The 15,309-nt window shown below is 42.4% G+C and overlaps 1 protein-coding gene across 3 annotated transcripts in view; it reads left to right on the top strand.

Moving 5' to 3' along the window:
• The window catches only part of SYNDIG1 (synapse differentiation inducing 1), a 226,800-nt gene that overhangs the window by 140,125 nt on the left and 71,366 nt on the right, over positions 1–15,309 (top strand). For all 3 annotated transcript variants that reach the window (XM_045833609.1, XM_045833607.1, XM_045833608.1), the window contains one exon: positions 1,374–1,511. In XM_045833609.1, the coding sequence (XP_045689565.1) occupies positions 1,374–1,511 (138 nt within the window). The remainder of the gene's footprint in view (positions 1–1,373; positions 1,512–15,309) is intronic.

Here is a 15,309-nt window from a genome sequence, read left to right on the forward strand (position 1 = left end):
ATTCATGATGCTGCAGAGTAAAGAGAAGATAAATTTCATAGACACAGCCCTGGGGAAGATATGCTGTGTGATCCCAAGCACCAATGCTTGTGACTCACCTGAGAAGAGACAGTGCCCAGCCAGCAGGAAGGAACTGTCCCACTTCTTACAAGAAGTGACACCTCAGAGCCTCTGACCTGTAGGTCTGGGGTAGACAGATGCTATGTAGACAGTGTGTCACCCACTTCCATCATGAAGCCCTCCACAGAAGGTCCTTGTTTGTGATTTGAGTGAGCCCAACAGAATTTGTATGTTTTCTCCAAGTTAACTAGACAAAATGGTTCTAAGAGGAAGCTTCTGTCATTTCGCTGAAGCACCGCCACTGTCTGTAAACTGGTTAGAGGCTCTGGTTGACATTTTATATGCATTTTAATTAACAAGAATAGAAAAGGACATCATCACCACCTGTGGGCTTCATCTGTGTCTGTGTGTATAGGAACATCAGGGGAGGTATGAGGGGGCATTGCTGCGGTGGTGCTAGTGTCAATGGTATCCACACAGGTGTTAGGCTCACTTGGGGTACCCATCTGAGTGTTGGTCCAGTACTTCAGGTGACCACCTGCCTCTGAAGCCACCTGATGAAGTGGCCAGCATGCACTGCAATGTAGTCCTGAATATCTTCAGCCTGCAGCAGGAGGGAACATGTTTAACAACTTCCTGCACTTACAAAAGCTGAAGTTAAATGTGAGTCCATCTCTGGATAAAATAAGTTCATAGAATGGCCTTAGTCTGGGATGAGTCATCATGCATGTGCCATGTACTGGTGAGAGAAAATGTGTAGTGGGGGCCCAGCAAATGGGATAACTAATGAGAATAAAAGCATCCTTTATCTGGACATGTAGGGGTGGAAGCACATTCACACAACAGTGCTTTAGCATCCTAGAGTTCTGGTGTGCCCTCTGTGGGACATTTTGGTCATTGTAATAATTGGAACTGCTTTTTTAAAATCCCTCAGTCACAGAATAGAGTGGAATCCACAAGAGTGTGTGCCTTCTGAAATTACCCAGTTCTATCCTCTGCAGAGCAGACCTTTACCCCCACTGTCCAGGCCTCTGTCTCAAAGATCTGTGAAGTAATTGTCTTCTGTAGGATTTTATTTTCTGTGGAATTACCCAATAGCCCTGTACCCAGGATTTTTCTCATCCTGTTCTTGCTAAGGGTTCCCTCAGCTGGGGGCCTCCTTTTGAGGAGAAGTACTTGCAGGCATAACAAAAACAACCTTCCTAAAGGCTTCTCCTTATGCCAGGCTCCACCTCCAAATTCAGAGGGCATCATAGAGTGGTTCCTTTATTAATACTATTCTTCTGTTCCATCCCCATCTGTTGTTTTTGCAGAGCAACTACTCCAGTGATACAGAGAGTGAGGACAACTTTCTCATGATGCCCCCACGGGACCACCTGGGCCTCAGCGTCTTCTCCATGCTCTGCTGCTTCTGGCCTTTGGGCATTGCAGCCTTCTACCTGTCCCATGAGGCAAGTGTACACACACATAGAGCACACCAGGCTAATAAGGAGGAGAGCCCAAGAAGACATTCAGCTCATGTCAGCAGACGGGTCTTTACTTTATAGTTAAAAAACAGGCCCAGGGTAGTTAGCATATCATAGGGAGGTCAAGGCCATCTCACCTCAGTGTCATCAGAGGACTCCCTGTGGCTGCTGAGGCAAGGTGGGAAGTCTTCAGAAAAAAGGCTGAGTGATAGAAACAGCTGTTCACTGGGGAAAAACAGATAAGTTGGGGATCTTGGCCTTCAAACAGGCACTTGGGCCCAGACAATGGTATTGACCCATAGGGACTAGAAAGCTCTGTGCCCAGGGTGGAGATATCTAACTTACTAAGAGTGGGGTAAAGGGGGTTTCATTTTCTTTGTGAAAGGTTCATTCATATCAAATAGATTCTAGTTGCACAGCAGCTTAAATTAATGTTCTGCTAGATGAAATGGTTTGTCATGATGGTGGTCATGCCCTCCTTTGTCCAGTGTGAGGACTTCTAAAGGTATAGTTTCTCAGCTTTTTTTCACCGAAAATCATCATCCTCATTATGCCTTCATGGAACCTAGGTTAATATATTTTTTCTAGCAAAAGAAGAGTATTCTTTCAAAAATAACCTATATTCTTATTTTCAGTAATCAACGAAAGACATTTATAGTTGCTATTTAAAGCATGGGGTTTCAGGAACATCGTCCCAGCCCAACAGATAGATAGGCAGCCTCATGGGTTGGCCAGGGAAAGCAAGGCACTGCACTCATGGCTCTTTGAACTTCCTTCAGCACTGGAGTTTCCTCTCCAGCTTCTAGGGTTCTGGGAATGAGGCTGCAAAAACCTGACTCTAGCAGGTCTTTTATTTGAAACACTAATTTCTCTTGACTTGAAAACAGATTCCTTGGCCAAGCCCAGCAGTGACCTGTCACTGCTTCTTGTTGGTTTCAGTATTGATTCGGTTCTGTTTGACTGGCGACAAGAGTTCTATTATGCCCTTTTCTTTTTCACCTGCCTCCCCTTTCCTGACACCATGCAGGGGAGAGCAGTGGACTTACTGGTGGTGATATACCTGAGGCCAGGTGCTTCTTGGCATGGACACTCCAGAGGCCCTTCAAGGCAAGGGTTAAAGAGCCAAAGAATAAGGTAGGGCCCTTCTCAGTGGTGCTCTGTGGTCCTGGCTCTGAAAGATAATGGATGGGGGGAGGGGTGATGGGTAAGTCCTGCACTGCTCAGGTTGGGCTGAACGGTTGTTCCATATCCATTGAATGACTAGAGGTTCTACCTGAATATCTTGTGTAAGTTTGTCTTATGAATGCCAAAGACCCCCTTCTTTGGAGGCACAAGCATGGATGGGAAAGAAAGACTCCCTGGTTTGATAGGGGCCTGGGTAGTTGTGGGTGGAGTGAGGCCTGGGTATGCCTTGACCCCACGGAGAGAATGTGGTTACTGTGTATACTGGAGTCTTGCATACAGGGTAGGACCTGGCTTCATACAACGAACAAGCTCACCCACCTCTTTGTACACTGCACCCAAAACTTGAGTTAAGATACTACATGTTGACAAGAGTAGTTTCACTATGAAAGGGAAGATCAGGATGGAGACAAGAGAAACAGCTTCTCACAAACTGTGGGCAATTCTGGCTTTTCCCACGAGCAGAACATAGGAGGTCAACCCTCTCGCCTTCATTCCAGCCCTGCCACATGATGAGATAAAGGAGGGCAGCTAACTCCCAGTCTCCTGGATCTGATCCTACTGAGGAAAGCCATTATCTGATCTCCAGCAGGAAGGCACCATTGACATTACAACTTTGATTGCCAGTTTTTAGAGTGCGATTGATTATTTTTACATCAGATTCCACTAAGAAAGTTGTTACCTATTCCAGAAGATGAAAGTAGATATTGTATAAATGTGTCAGTTGGGTGAGCCCTGAATAACTGGGGAAGGCACAAAGAAAGGTTGCTTATGAGGCCAGATAGAACGCTTTCCCTTTTCTTGATGGTTTCACATGTCCCAGGGTAAAGCCCCTATCTCCAAAGCAGAGTAAATTGTGCATATCTTCTTTTTCTAAATGATTGTAGTTAATAAAATTCAAGGCCACAATTCCAGAAGCTAGCACTAAAAGTCTCATTCTCAGAAAGTAATTTTATTCATCACATGAAAAGAACCTCTTAGACTTGGTCCTGACAAGTCATGACATTTCAGACCTTTGGTGATAAAGAGGACTCTGATTATTTGTTCAAGAATAAATGTGAAATTCAGTTTCTGTGGAGGGTTCTGGTCATATTTCTCAGAGGTGAAGGCTAGAGTATAGAGCTTGACTTCACTCTTGGAATAAGAATAGGGGCCCCAGGGGCCCTGTCTCTCAAAGCTTTTTTTCATTGTGCCGCAAGGATGGATTTCCCTTTAGTGGGACCACAGCAGAGAAGAAATCTCTGGAAGTGAGTGCCCTTTATAGGGCCTATATCCAAATCTTTCCACATGAGAACTTCCAGGCTGAGATTAGGCCCATGCATCTCTCTTTGTTATAGTTCACAGCTGTGTATTTCTCAGCTCTGCTGCAGACCAGAAGGCAACCACCCCTGGCACACAGGCTTCAGCACTGCCACAAGGCTGCTGGGCATGCTGTCTGTGCCTCTACAGCCTAACTGCTGACATAACATATTCAGCAGACATGTGAGAGTAACAGACAGCTGCCAAAGAGAGAGTGTACATATGCAATAAAATAGACACTCTGAGAGTCAGTACATTAAATTAAATCAGTGCTCTTCTGGGCAAGGCCATCTGGGAGTTCTATCCCAGGCATTGGAGAAAGGAAAGACCACAGCCAGCTCTATTCTATCATTCTTTACAGTTGCTGCCAATATCTCTTGTTTCCCAGAGTTTTTTGGTTCTGGAGTGGTGATGTCAGAATAGAGCAAACATCATATTGATGAAGCCAAGACTCCCCAAGTTCCATATACTGTTTACAAGGAAATCTGACATCAGTATAAGGTTGGTTTTTTTTTTCTTTTATCACAGATCATATTTCACTGTAATCACTGACAATTAGATGATGTATTCACTTTGTCAAAATAACCATTTAGTGAGGTCAAGGGAACATGTAAGGCCATTTTAGGAAAACAAAACAAATTATCTCAGTGGTTGCATGATATGTGTCAGTGTGACCAAATTAACCGGTTTTGTGGACTTACAAAGCCCAGGATATTGAGACTTCTAGCCAAGATAGAGGCATATGTTGATATATTTTGCCTCCTCACACAACCAAAAAAAAGACAACACCAATTTAAAAACAAAAATAACCAGAACTGCCAGAAAAACAAACTTTATCAAAGTCCAAAAAACAAGGAGTTAAAGAAGAAACATTCATACAGACTGGTAGAAGGGGCAGAGACAGGCTGGCAGGGCAGAGAAGACAAGGGGCAACTGGCGAACTGGGCAGTCCCACATTTGTGTGTGGATAAACCAGAAGGAACAAGTAGGGAGCAAGACAGACTGCACAACCCAGGGTTCCAGCACAAGGATATAAAGCCTCACAACCTCTGGCTGTAAAAACTGGGAGTTGCAGCAGCAGGGGAAACTCCCAGCCTCACAGTAAAGTCTGTTGGGGAGACCCACAGGGTCCTAGAATGTACAAGGCCACCCACCTGGGAATCAGTACCAGAAGGCTTCAGTTTGCTTAAGGGTAGCAGGGGAAGTGACTGAAAGCCAGATGACAGCCAAACAAATGGCATTGTTCCCTCTCAGACCTCTGCCCTATATACAGAGCCACAAGCAGAGAACTGAGTTGCCTGCCCTGACAAATACCTAAGGCTCCACCCTCTATAACATGACAGGCTCACTGAGGCAAAAACATATATTTTTTTCTTGAGGCTATATATATATATATATATATATATATATCCCAAATGAAAAAACAGACCAAAACTCCAAAAATGGAACTAAGCAATAAAGACATAGCTAATCTGTCAGATGTAATATTCAAAACCCTAGTAATCAGGATGCCCACAGAACTGGTTGAATATGGTCACAAAATAGAGGAAAAAGTGAAAGCTATGCAAAGTGAAATAAAGAAAAATATATAGGGAAACAACAGTGAAGGGAAGGAAAATGGGACTCAAATCAACAATTTGGAGCAGAAATAAACATTCAACCAGAACAGAATGAAGAACAAGAATTTTTTTAAAAAATGAGGAGAGGCTTAGGAACATACAGGACAATTTTAAACATCCTAACATCCAAATCATAGAAGTGCCAGAAAGAGAAGAAAATCAAGAAATTGAAATTTTATTTGAAAAACTAATGAAGAACTTCCCCAATCTGGCAAAGGAAATAGATTTCCAGGAAGTCCAGGAAGCTCAGAGTCCCAAAGAATTTGGACCCTAGGAAGCACACACCAAGGCACATCATAATTACATTAGCCAAGTTTAAAGATAAGGAGAGAATCTCAAATAACAAGAGAAAAGGAGACAGTTACCTACTAAGGAGTTCCCATAAGACTGTCAGCTGATTTCACAAAATAAACCTTGCAGGCAAGAAGGGGCTGGAAAGAAGTATTCAGAATCATAAAGGCAAGGACCTACATCCAAGATTCCTCTATCCATCAAAGCTATCATTTTGAATGGAAAGGCAGATAAAGTGTTTCCTAGATAAGATCAAGTTAAAGGGTTCATCATCACCAAGCCCTTATTATATGAAATGTTAAAGGGACTTACCAAAGAAAAAGATGATCAAAAATTTGAACAGTAAAATGACAGCAAACTCACAACTATCAACAGCTGAACCTTAAAAAACTAAGTAAATAATTAGAACAGAAACAGAATCACAGATATGGAGATCACATAGAGGTTTATCATTGGGGAGGGGGAAAATGGGGGAAGGTACTGGGAATAAGAAGCATAACTGGTATGTACAAAATAGACAGGGGAGGTTAAGAATAGTATAGGAAATTGAAAAGCTAAAGAACTTATATGTAGGACCCATGGACTTGAACTAAGAAGGAGAGATGCTGGTGGGCGGGGGTGTGCAGGGCAGAATGGGAATAAAAGGGAGAAAAAAATGGAACAATTATAATAGAACAATTGATAAAATATTTTTTTAAAAAATCCAGGGTTTTGTTGCTGTTGTTGTTGTTGTTCTGTCCTATTCCAGCTGAGCCCAGGTCTATAGGCAACTTCTCCATGCCTCAATTCCCTGATCCATAAAATGGTGTTAAATAAGGTATGGCGTGGAGCTAAGCAGGTGTTAGGGAAGTGAAGTTAGAGAGGAAGTCCCCACAAGTACCTGGAAAAGCAGCAGATGCTGAAAACACTCTCCTGGAAATCCAAATTGTCAATACACATATGAGGCCCTAGATTAAAAGACACCTATAACGAGAATTAGGATGTGCTCTAAAATGGATTTTACTATTTGAAAAAGATGTAATACTAGTAACAGTACTAATAAAAGTATTTGTAAAGTGGGTAAAATACTTGGATCTTGATCTACTAGGTGCTGGTCCCATGTTAAATACCGGGCAACTGCTGCTCAGGGTGTGGTGCTGACCAACAGCATCAATATCCCTACCACTGCTAGAAATGCACTTTGGACCCAACATAGATCAGCTCAATCAGAGTTTTTGCCAATGGAGCCCAGAAACTTTCATTTGAATAAGCCCTCCCTCTGATATTCAGTTTGAGTAGTGCTGTTGCCCATTAATGATGTCATAGCAAGTCTGTGATATGGCACCACCATAATATCATTTTGTGGCCATGTAATCATGGTTCAGTGAGGTTGGATGGTGTACTAAGGCCAGAGCTGGCTCACGATGTGCTGGAACTGCCCAGGCAGCCTGATTCAGAGCCATCTCTAGACAAGGCTGCTGGTTGGACATCACTGCAATGGAGAATTCAGCATGAGGGCCCATGGAGGAGTATGAGTGTAGCATTTGTCCACATCATTTCATTCTAACAGCGTTAATTGTTCAATCCAGCTCCCAATACAAGCAAGCTTCATAAACCACTTTATAAAGAGGAAAGTGTTAGAAGATGGAGGAATAGGTAGACACACTGTGCCTTTTCACACAACCAAAGAAGGACAACAACAATTTTTTTTTTAAAAAAAAGCAACCAGAACTGACAGAAAATCAAACTGTATGGAAGTCTGACAACCAAGGAGTTAAAGAAGAAATATTCATCCAGACCGGTAGGAAGGGGGAGACAGGCAGCTGGGTGGAGAGGACTATCTTGCAGTGGCTTGAGGACTGGGTGGTCCCACATTTGCATGCAGATAAACTGGGAGGAACAACTGGGGAGCGAGATAGACTGTGCAACCCAGGGTTCCAGCATAGGGAAATAAAGCCTCAAACGTCCAATTGAAAACACCTGTGGGGGCTGTGGCAGCAGTGCGAGAAACTCCCAGCCTCACAGGAGAGTTCATTGGAGAGATCCACAGGGTCCTAGAGTGTACATAAGCCCACCCGCCTGGGAATCAGTACCAGAAGGGCCCAATTTGATTATGGATAGTGGGGGAAATGACTGAAAACTGGCAAAGGGTGGAAGAAGCACCATTGTTCCCTCTCGATTGCTCCCCAATATGCAGCATTACAACACAGTGACGTGGTGGGGGGGGAGGTTGCCCCACCCTAGTAAACACCTAAGGCTCTGCCTCTTACTATACAACAAGCATGCTAAGACCAAAAAAAAAAAAAAAAAAATGGCCCATTTTTGGAAAATAGCAGCGAGGTAGGAGGGAGCAGATTCCAGTTCCCCCTACACAGGGGAAAAAAATGTAGCCAATACATGGAGGAACAAAGTCAACAGCAAACAGTACCCTGGGGCAGATCCCAGCTCCTGGAGTCTGAGGCATTATGGATGAGACAAATTCACATGGACTACCAAGTCCTCTGGAGGAAAAGGGATGGCATGGCCAGTCTCTCAAGGGGAGAGCACTTCGGAGTGCCTCAGCCACTCTCTGAAGAGGAGAGCTCCTTGACCCTTGCCTTGAGAGACTTTCATTGGGTTCCATTTGCACAGGAATACAGGGTGTGTATGTAAAGCTCATCAATCATTGTCAGGCAGAAATGATTAAACAATAGATAACATTCAAAGAACTCTGAGGGCTTATTCTGAGTCAGAGTCAGAAAACTAAAGGGCCATAAAACTTTGTGGAAAGAAGTCACTTCCTGCTTGGACCCTTATCATTTACACTGAGGGTATTAGCAAGGCAGGTTTCATAGGATTTTATGCATTCTTTCTTAGGCCTGATTTCCCTAGGGAACCTGCCCTTTCCAACACAGGGCCACGCCCACCTCCAGCATTGCTTCAGGCTTAAGGCATTGTTTGAGACTTAAGCCAGGCAGGGGAAGTAAGGCAGCCAGGAGATTAAGAGACTTCTTTCAGACAGAATGAGGACTCAGGCTATGTCAAAGCAGAGTGGCGAGGGTCCATCACTACATTTTTCTATAGCCCCACAAGTCCTTCCCTGAGGGCCCCTTTGTGACCATCCATGTCTTAGGTTGTCCCTCTTCTGAGAAATCTTACCATCATTGGCTAGTCACCTGCGTGGGGCCAAGCAGAGTGAAGAGAAAGGCGTCAGAGGTGGTCCCCTACAAGGAAGATAAACTTTGTCTCCTAAGAGGCTCATGGTCCCAAGGTCCTTTACTAAGCCTTAGCCATGGGATTATAGCTTCTGAGCCCAGGCAGGGTGGTTCCCAACACTACCCAAGATTATATAAAGATAGGAGACCAAAAATTGTAGAGGACATTGAAAAACCAGACAAGTAGGTGGGAGCTGTGAACACCAGCATATCTGCCGGAAGAGGAAACCCAACAACAAAGGAACCACCAACAGATAAAAACAGAAGAAGGTGAAGGAGGGAGTGGAAGCCACACTAACCTCAATCCAGGACCTACCTGGAAATACAACTAAGTAGTGCAAAAATTACTCAGAACAAACAACTAAATAGAGAAAGAAGGAATCGTCAAAGCTTTCTACACAGAGAAGAACCAGCTTCAACACAATCTGCCCACACCAGCACAACAAAATACAAGAGATGGTGAACAGAGTGACCCTCAGTTAACCAGCTGGTGGGAAGGATGCACCAAAGAAAGACCCAACAACAATCAAAACCCAAAACCAAACACACAGACAACTTAAATGACAGCCCAAGACCAGTGAGCTTGCGAGATCAAGGAGACTGCACCACTGAATCTCACAGGTATATTAGCATAAAGGTTCACACCATAAACACAAGGAGACAGAACAGATGAGTTTAAGAAGCTGAGGCTAACAAGAGTCTCGAAAACAATGGGAAGACAAAGAAACAATCCCCAAATGAAAGGAAAGGAGGAAGCCTCAGAAAGGATGCTAAATGAAATAGAGGCAACTCAACTATCAGAAATTGAGTTCAAAGCAATGGTTATCAGGAAGCTCAATGAGGTCACAATGAATTACTAGAAACTACAAGGAAACTACCATGAACTCACTGAAAACTATATTAACATGAAAAAAGAAACTATCAACAAGGGCCAAGAGGAAATGAAGAATACAAATTCTTTACTGAAGAACACAGTAGAAGAAATCAAAAGCAGGATCAATGAAGCAGAAGATCGTATCAGTGAGCTGGAGGACAAAGTAGAAAAAAATACCCAGAAAGAGCAAGGAAAGGGAAAAAGTCTCAGAAAGAATGAAGAGGGATTAAGAGAAATGCAGGACAACATGAAATATAATAATATCCATATAATAGGAATGCGAGAAGGAGAAGAAGGAGAGCAAGAAATAAAAACCTGTTAGAAAAAGTAATGATAGAAAACTTCCATAATTTGATGAGGGAAAAAGTCACACAAATCACACAGGAAACACAGAGAGTCCCAATCAAAAGGACCATAAAGAGGCCCACTTCAAGACACATCATAATTAAAATGGCAAAATTCCACAAAGAGAGAATCTTAAAGGCAGCAAGGGAGAAATAGTAAGTCACACACAAGGGAGCCCCATTAAGGCTAGCAGCTGACTTCTCAATTGAAACACTCCAAGCCAGAGGACAATGGCAAGAAATATTTCAAGTAATGAGAACCAGAGGCCTGCAACCAAGGCTATTTTACCCAGCAAGGCTCTCGATCAAGATAGAAGGCCAAATAAGGAACTTCCCAGACAAAAGAAGCCTAAAAGAATACACCTCGACCAAACCAGCTCTGCAAGAGATACTAAAAGGACTGCTTTAAGGAAAGGAAGGAAAAAAGACAGAGAGGAACACAGCAATGAATAAGTACTTAATAAGTACAAAAATGGCAATGAATAAGTACTTATCAAAAATAATCTTAAATGTAAATGGATTAAATGCTCCAATCAAAAGAGGTAGAATAGCTGCATAGATAAGAAAGCATTACCCACACATAGGATGCCTACAAGAAACCCATTTCAGGGCAAAAGACCTAAACAGACTGAAATTGAAGGGCCAGAAACAAATTTTCCAAGCAAACAGATGGGAAAAAAAGCCAGGGTAACAATACTCATATTGGACAAAATACACTTCAAAGAAAGGGACATAAACACAGACCAAGAAGGTCATTTCATAATACTCAAGGGAAGAATCTACCAAGAAGACATAAACATTGTAAATACATATGCACTCAACATAGGAGCACCCAAATACATAAAGAAAATCTTGGAGGACTTCAAGAAAGATATTGACAGCAACACAATTATGGTAGGGGATTTTAACATCCCACTGTCAAAAATGGACAGATCCTTTAAATAAAATGTCAACAAAGATATTGAACAGTGCCCTAGATGAAATGGACTTAACTGATGTATATAGAGACTTTAATCCAAAAGAGGCAAAATACACATTCTTTACAAACACACATGGAACATTTTGAAAGATAGACCACATGATGGGACACAAAGCAAGCCTCAACAAATTCAAGAAAGTTGAAATTATACCAAGCATTTTCTCAGATCACAAGGGACTGAAACTAGAAACCAACCCCAAGGGAAGAAGCCCGAAACATTCAAAATCATGGAGATTGAATAGCAAAAAAAAAAAAAATAGACTTCCACAAAGTCCAGGAAGCTCATTGAGTCCCTAAGAAGTTGAACCCAAGAAAGAAGTTGGACCCAAGAAGGAACACACCAAGGCACATCATAATTACATTAGCCAAGTTTAAAGATAAGGAGGGAATCCTAGAAGCAGCAAGAGAAAAGGAGATAGTTACCTACAAGGAGTTCCCGTAGGATTATCAGCTCATTTCTCAAAAGAAACCTTGCAGGCAAGAAGGGGCTGGAGAGAAGTATTCAAAGTCATGAAAGGGAAGGACCTACATCCAAGATTATTCTATCCAGCAAAGCTTTCATTTAGAATGGAAGGGCAGATAAAGTGCTTCCCAGATAAGGTCAAGTTCAAGAAGTTCCTCATCACCAAGGCCTTGTTGCATGAATTGTTAAAGGGACTTATCTAAGAAAAAGAAGATAAAAAATATGAAAGTAAAATGACAACAAATACACAGTTATTGACAACCACACCTAAAACAAAAACAAACTAAGCAAACAACTAGAACAGTTTATTCTGTTCCTACAGAATCACAGAAATGGAGATCACATGGAGGGTTATCAGTCAGGGAGTGGAAGGGGGAGAAATGGGGGAAAGGCACAGATAATAAGTAGCATAAATGGTAGGTAGAAAAAAAGACAGGGAGAGGTTACGAATAGTGTAGTAAATGTAGAAGCCAAAGAACCTATATGTATAACCCATGGACATGGACTAAAGTGGGGGAATGTGGGTGGGATGGAGTATGCAGCATGGAGGGGAAGAAAGGGGGGAAATAGGACAACTATAGTAGCATAATCAATGAAATATATTTTTAAAATTTTTTTAAAAGAATCAAATAAAAAAAGTGTTGCGTGCAATTTTGGTAACTATTTCTGGGAACTGGTGCTTCTGTATGACATTGAAGATAGAAATAAATCTATAATTTGCTGAGCAACTGCTGTGAATTAATTAATATGCAAACTTATTTAATCTTTGCAATGAGTCTGAAAGGTGGGAATTTATCCATATTTTATGGATGAAAAACTGATTTTTAAGGAATTAAATAATTTATAGAAATCAGATGGGTAGCAAGTATCAGTACATGATGCAAATATAGGTATTTCCAATCCTTAAAGTAAAATATTCTGAAGTATAAATTTGACTTTTCGGTTTAAAAACAAAAATAGAAACATAGTACTAGCTTCTAAATCCAGTTCCATGGCCTGCTTGGAGGGTGGTGCAGTGAAGAAGAGAAGCCCTTTCTAGACAGGATGTGATTCTTGCTCTCAGTGTCTTCACTCAATCCCATGTGGCAGGTTCCAGCTTGAGACTGAAGCTGGAGACCCTCCCCCAAAGAGACTTTGGGTCTGGAACTGGGCATGGGACAGGCCTCATGGTTAAATGCCCTGTATCTGCTTCATTTGAGCATTTAATGTGTTATCATTTCATTCATAAACTATTTCTTTCCTTTGCTAACTGCCACATTACAATGATGTTTAAATGAGAACAGGGTATCAAGAAACAGATTGTAAATTTTATGAATAGGACCAACAAAGGGAATTGAATGAATTGGGGTGGGAGAGAAATCTGTTTATGACACTAAAACCTAGAAGAATGAGAGTCCAATCTGGTCAGTAACTATATCCTTGAAATTTATTCATTCATCCAACCTTTACTTAGCACCTATTATGCATCAGACTGCTCTGAGTGCAAGGATATAGCAGGAAATGAAATATAAGCCCACCTTCACAGAGCTGACATTCTAATGCTGAGAGGCAGGAAACAAAAGTAAATTATAGAGTTCCCAAAAGAGATAAATTATGAAGAAAAAATTAATATGGGGTATGGTTATGGAAGGGCTTTTTTAGAGGATAACATTTCATAATAAAAGTGCAGGCTAAACCATGTGGATCTCTTGAGGGAGAGCTGTTCAGGCAGAGTGCCAGTCAGTGCAAAGGCCCTGAGGTGGGAATGTGCCTAGTGTGTTTCATAATGACGTATAGGCCCTCATAGATGAAGCGGGTGTCCTTTGGGTATGGTAGTAGGAAGTAAGGCAAGACAAGTAACAAGACTAGGGCATGTGAGCACAGACCCCACAGGACCATTTAGGTATAAAAATGACTTGGGCTTTTTCTTTGGGGTGAGTAGCCACTAGGGTATTTGAGCAGGGAACAGACACCATCAGCACCCTATCAGGGGAGTCTGTGGAAGGCAAGTGTAGAAGGACACTATGCTGGAGGCTGGCGTAATCATCTAGAAGAGGCAATGGTGGTTTGGACTGCAGTCACTGCTGGGGATTTAGTGAAAAGTGAGAAGACAAAGGTGGACTGTGGAAGGATAACCAACAGATTTCTGTTATGGGTGTGAAAGGAGGAGAGAATGGAAGGACCCACTGGAAGATCAAGTTTCCACTGGCCAGGAAGAAGTGGGTGCTGAAGCAACAGATGGACTGGGTTATGGCTCTTTTGCACTGGCAAGTTCAAAATGTGTGGTAGCATCTAAGTACAGGCACTCAGCAGGGAGCTGGATGTGAATATTTCGGGGGTACAAGGGAGAAGTTTAGGCTGAGAATGGGGATCTAGGACAGTTCTGAGTGTTAAGCTCTCCACAATGAGGAGGTATTGGCAACATTGACAAGAGCAGTCTTGGGGTTGCTGGAAGTGAAAGCCCATGGGTATGAGGTCAAGAGAGATCAGGAAAAAAAGACCCAGGCAACACTACACTGTGCTGCTGGAAACTAGAAGAGCGGGTACTGTGCAAGGTGCACAAGTGGGACTTTGGGTGCTGTCTATACATTTGCCACCATACCCATAAGTATAAAGCTCAATGAGTGAAAACTAATTCACTTATTGAGCATCACACTATGATTGGTATACTTTTCTGTACGTATGTTATATTTTAAATTTTTTAAAACTGTTATGAGAAAAGTTCAATTGGATATGATATATCAAGTGATCTCTTTTGAAGAGTTTTGTTGCAAACAGAAAGAGACAATCAGTAGCTAATAGTGTCAAGGACATGTCAAGGGCATTTCTTTCTTAAGTGGGATAAGTTATTTTTCCCACTTATCGACATACTTTTATGCCGATGAACATGATCCAACAAAAAGGGGAAATCAGTGTATCGGATTGGAGCTGGTGAAATACAATTTCTGGAGAGATGTTCTTGAGCAGATGGGTGGAATGAGAAGTGGAGAGGTTATCTTTCTTAGGAGCTCACAAGTTCATGAAGAGTGGCAAGTGATGAGTGCTGCACAGGAAGCTGGGCTGAAGAAGTAGATGCTGAAGTTTGAAGTTTGAAAAAGAAGAGTGACTAGGCTATGCCAGGGTCCTACAGAGAATATGGCAGTATTGCGGCACCTAGTGGAGGTGAAAGTGCCTAGGCAGCCAGGCCCTCTGCAGGGGCTCCCTTAGCCATATTCTTGAGTGCACATACAGCTGTAGCATGGGCAGAGGAGTGCTCCAGGGCTACCAACATGCCTGAAGAAGACCAACAAAGCACAGGATTCAGGAACTCAGTGATGTAGGCAGAGGAGTGGTTATGATGCCCACCATGAAATCTGAGTAAAATGGGAAGGGAGGCTGTGAGAGCATAGGGGGCTGGTAATAAGTTCCCTGTGCACCAAGTATTTGCTGTTCAAGGCACCATGCTGGTTCTTCATACATGCTTTTCCTCACTCATGTGCTGCAGCAGGGATGAGGGCAGTGCTCCTGTCCAAATTTTCATATAAGAAAATAGTCCCTAAGAAGTCAAGTGACCAGTCCCAGGTCATCATATCCAGGGGTA

This window comes from Phyllostomus hastatus, unplaced genomic scaffold (genome assembly GCF_019186645.2).
Source record: "Phyllostomus hastatus isolate PE091 unplaced genomic scaffold, TTU_PhHast_1.1 phas_contig_17, whole genome shotgun sequence".
Classification (NCBI taxonomy): Eukaryota; Metazoa; Chordata; class Mammalia; order Chiroptera; family Phyllostomidae; genus Phyllostomus; species Phyllostomus hastatus.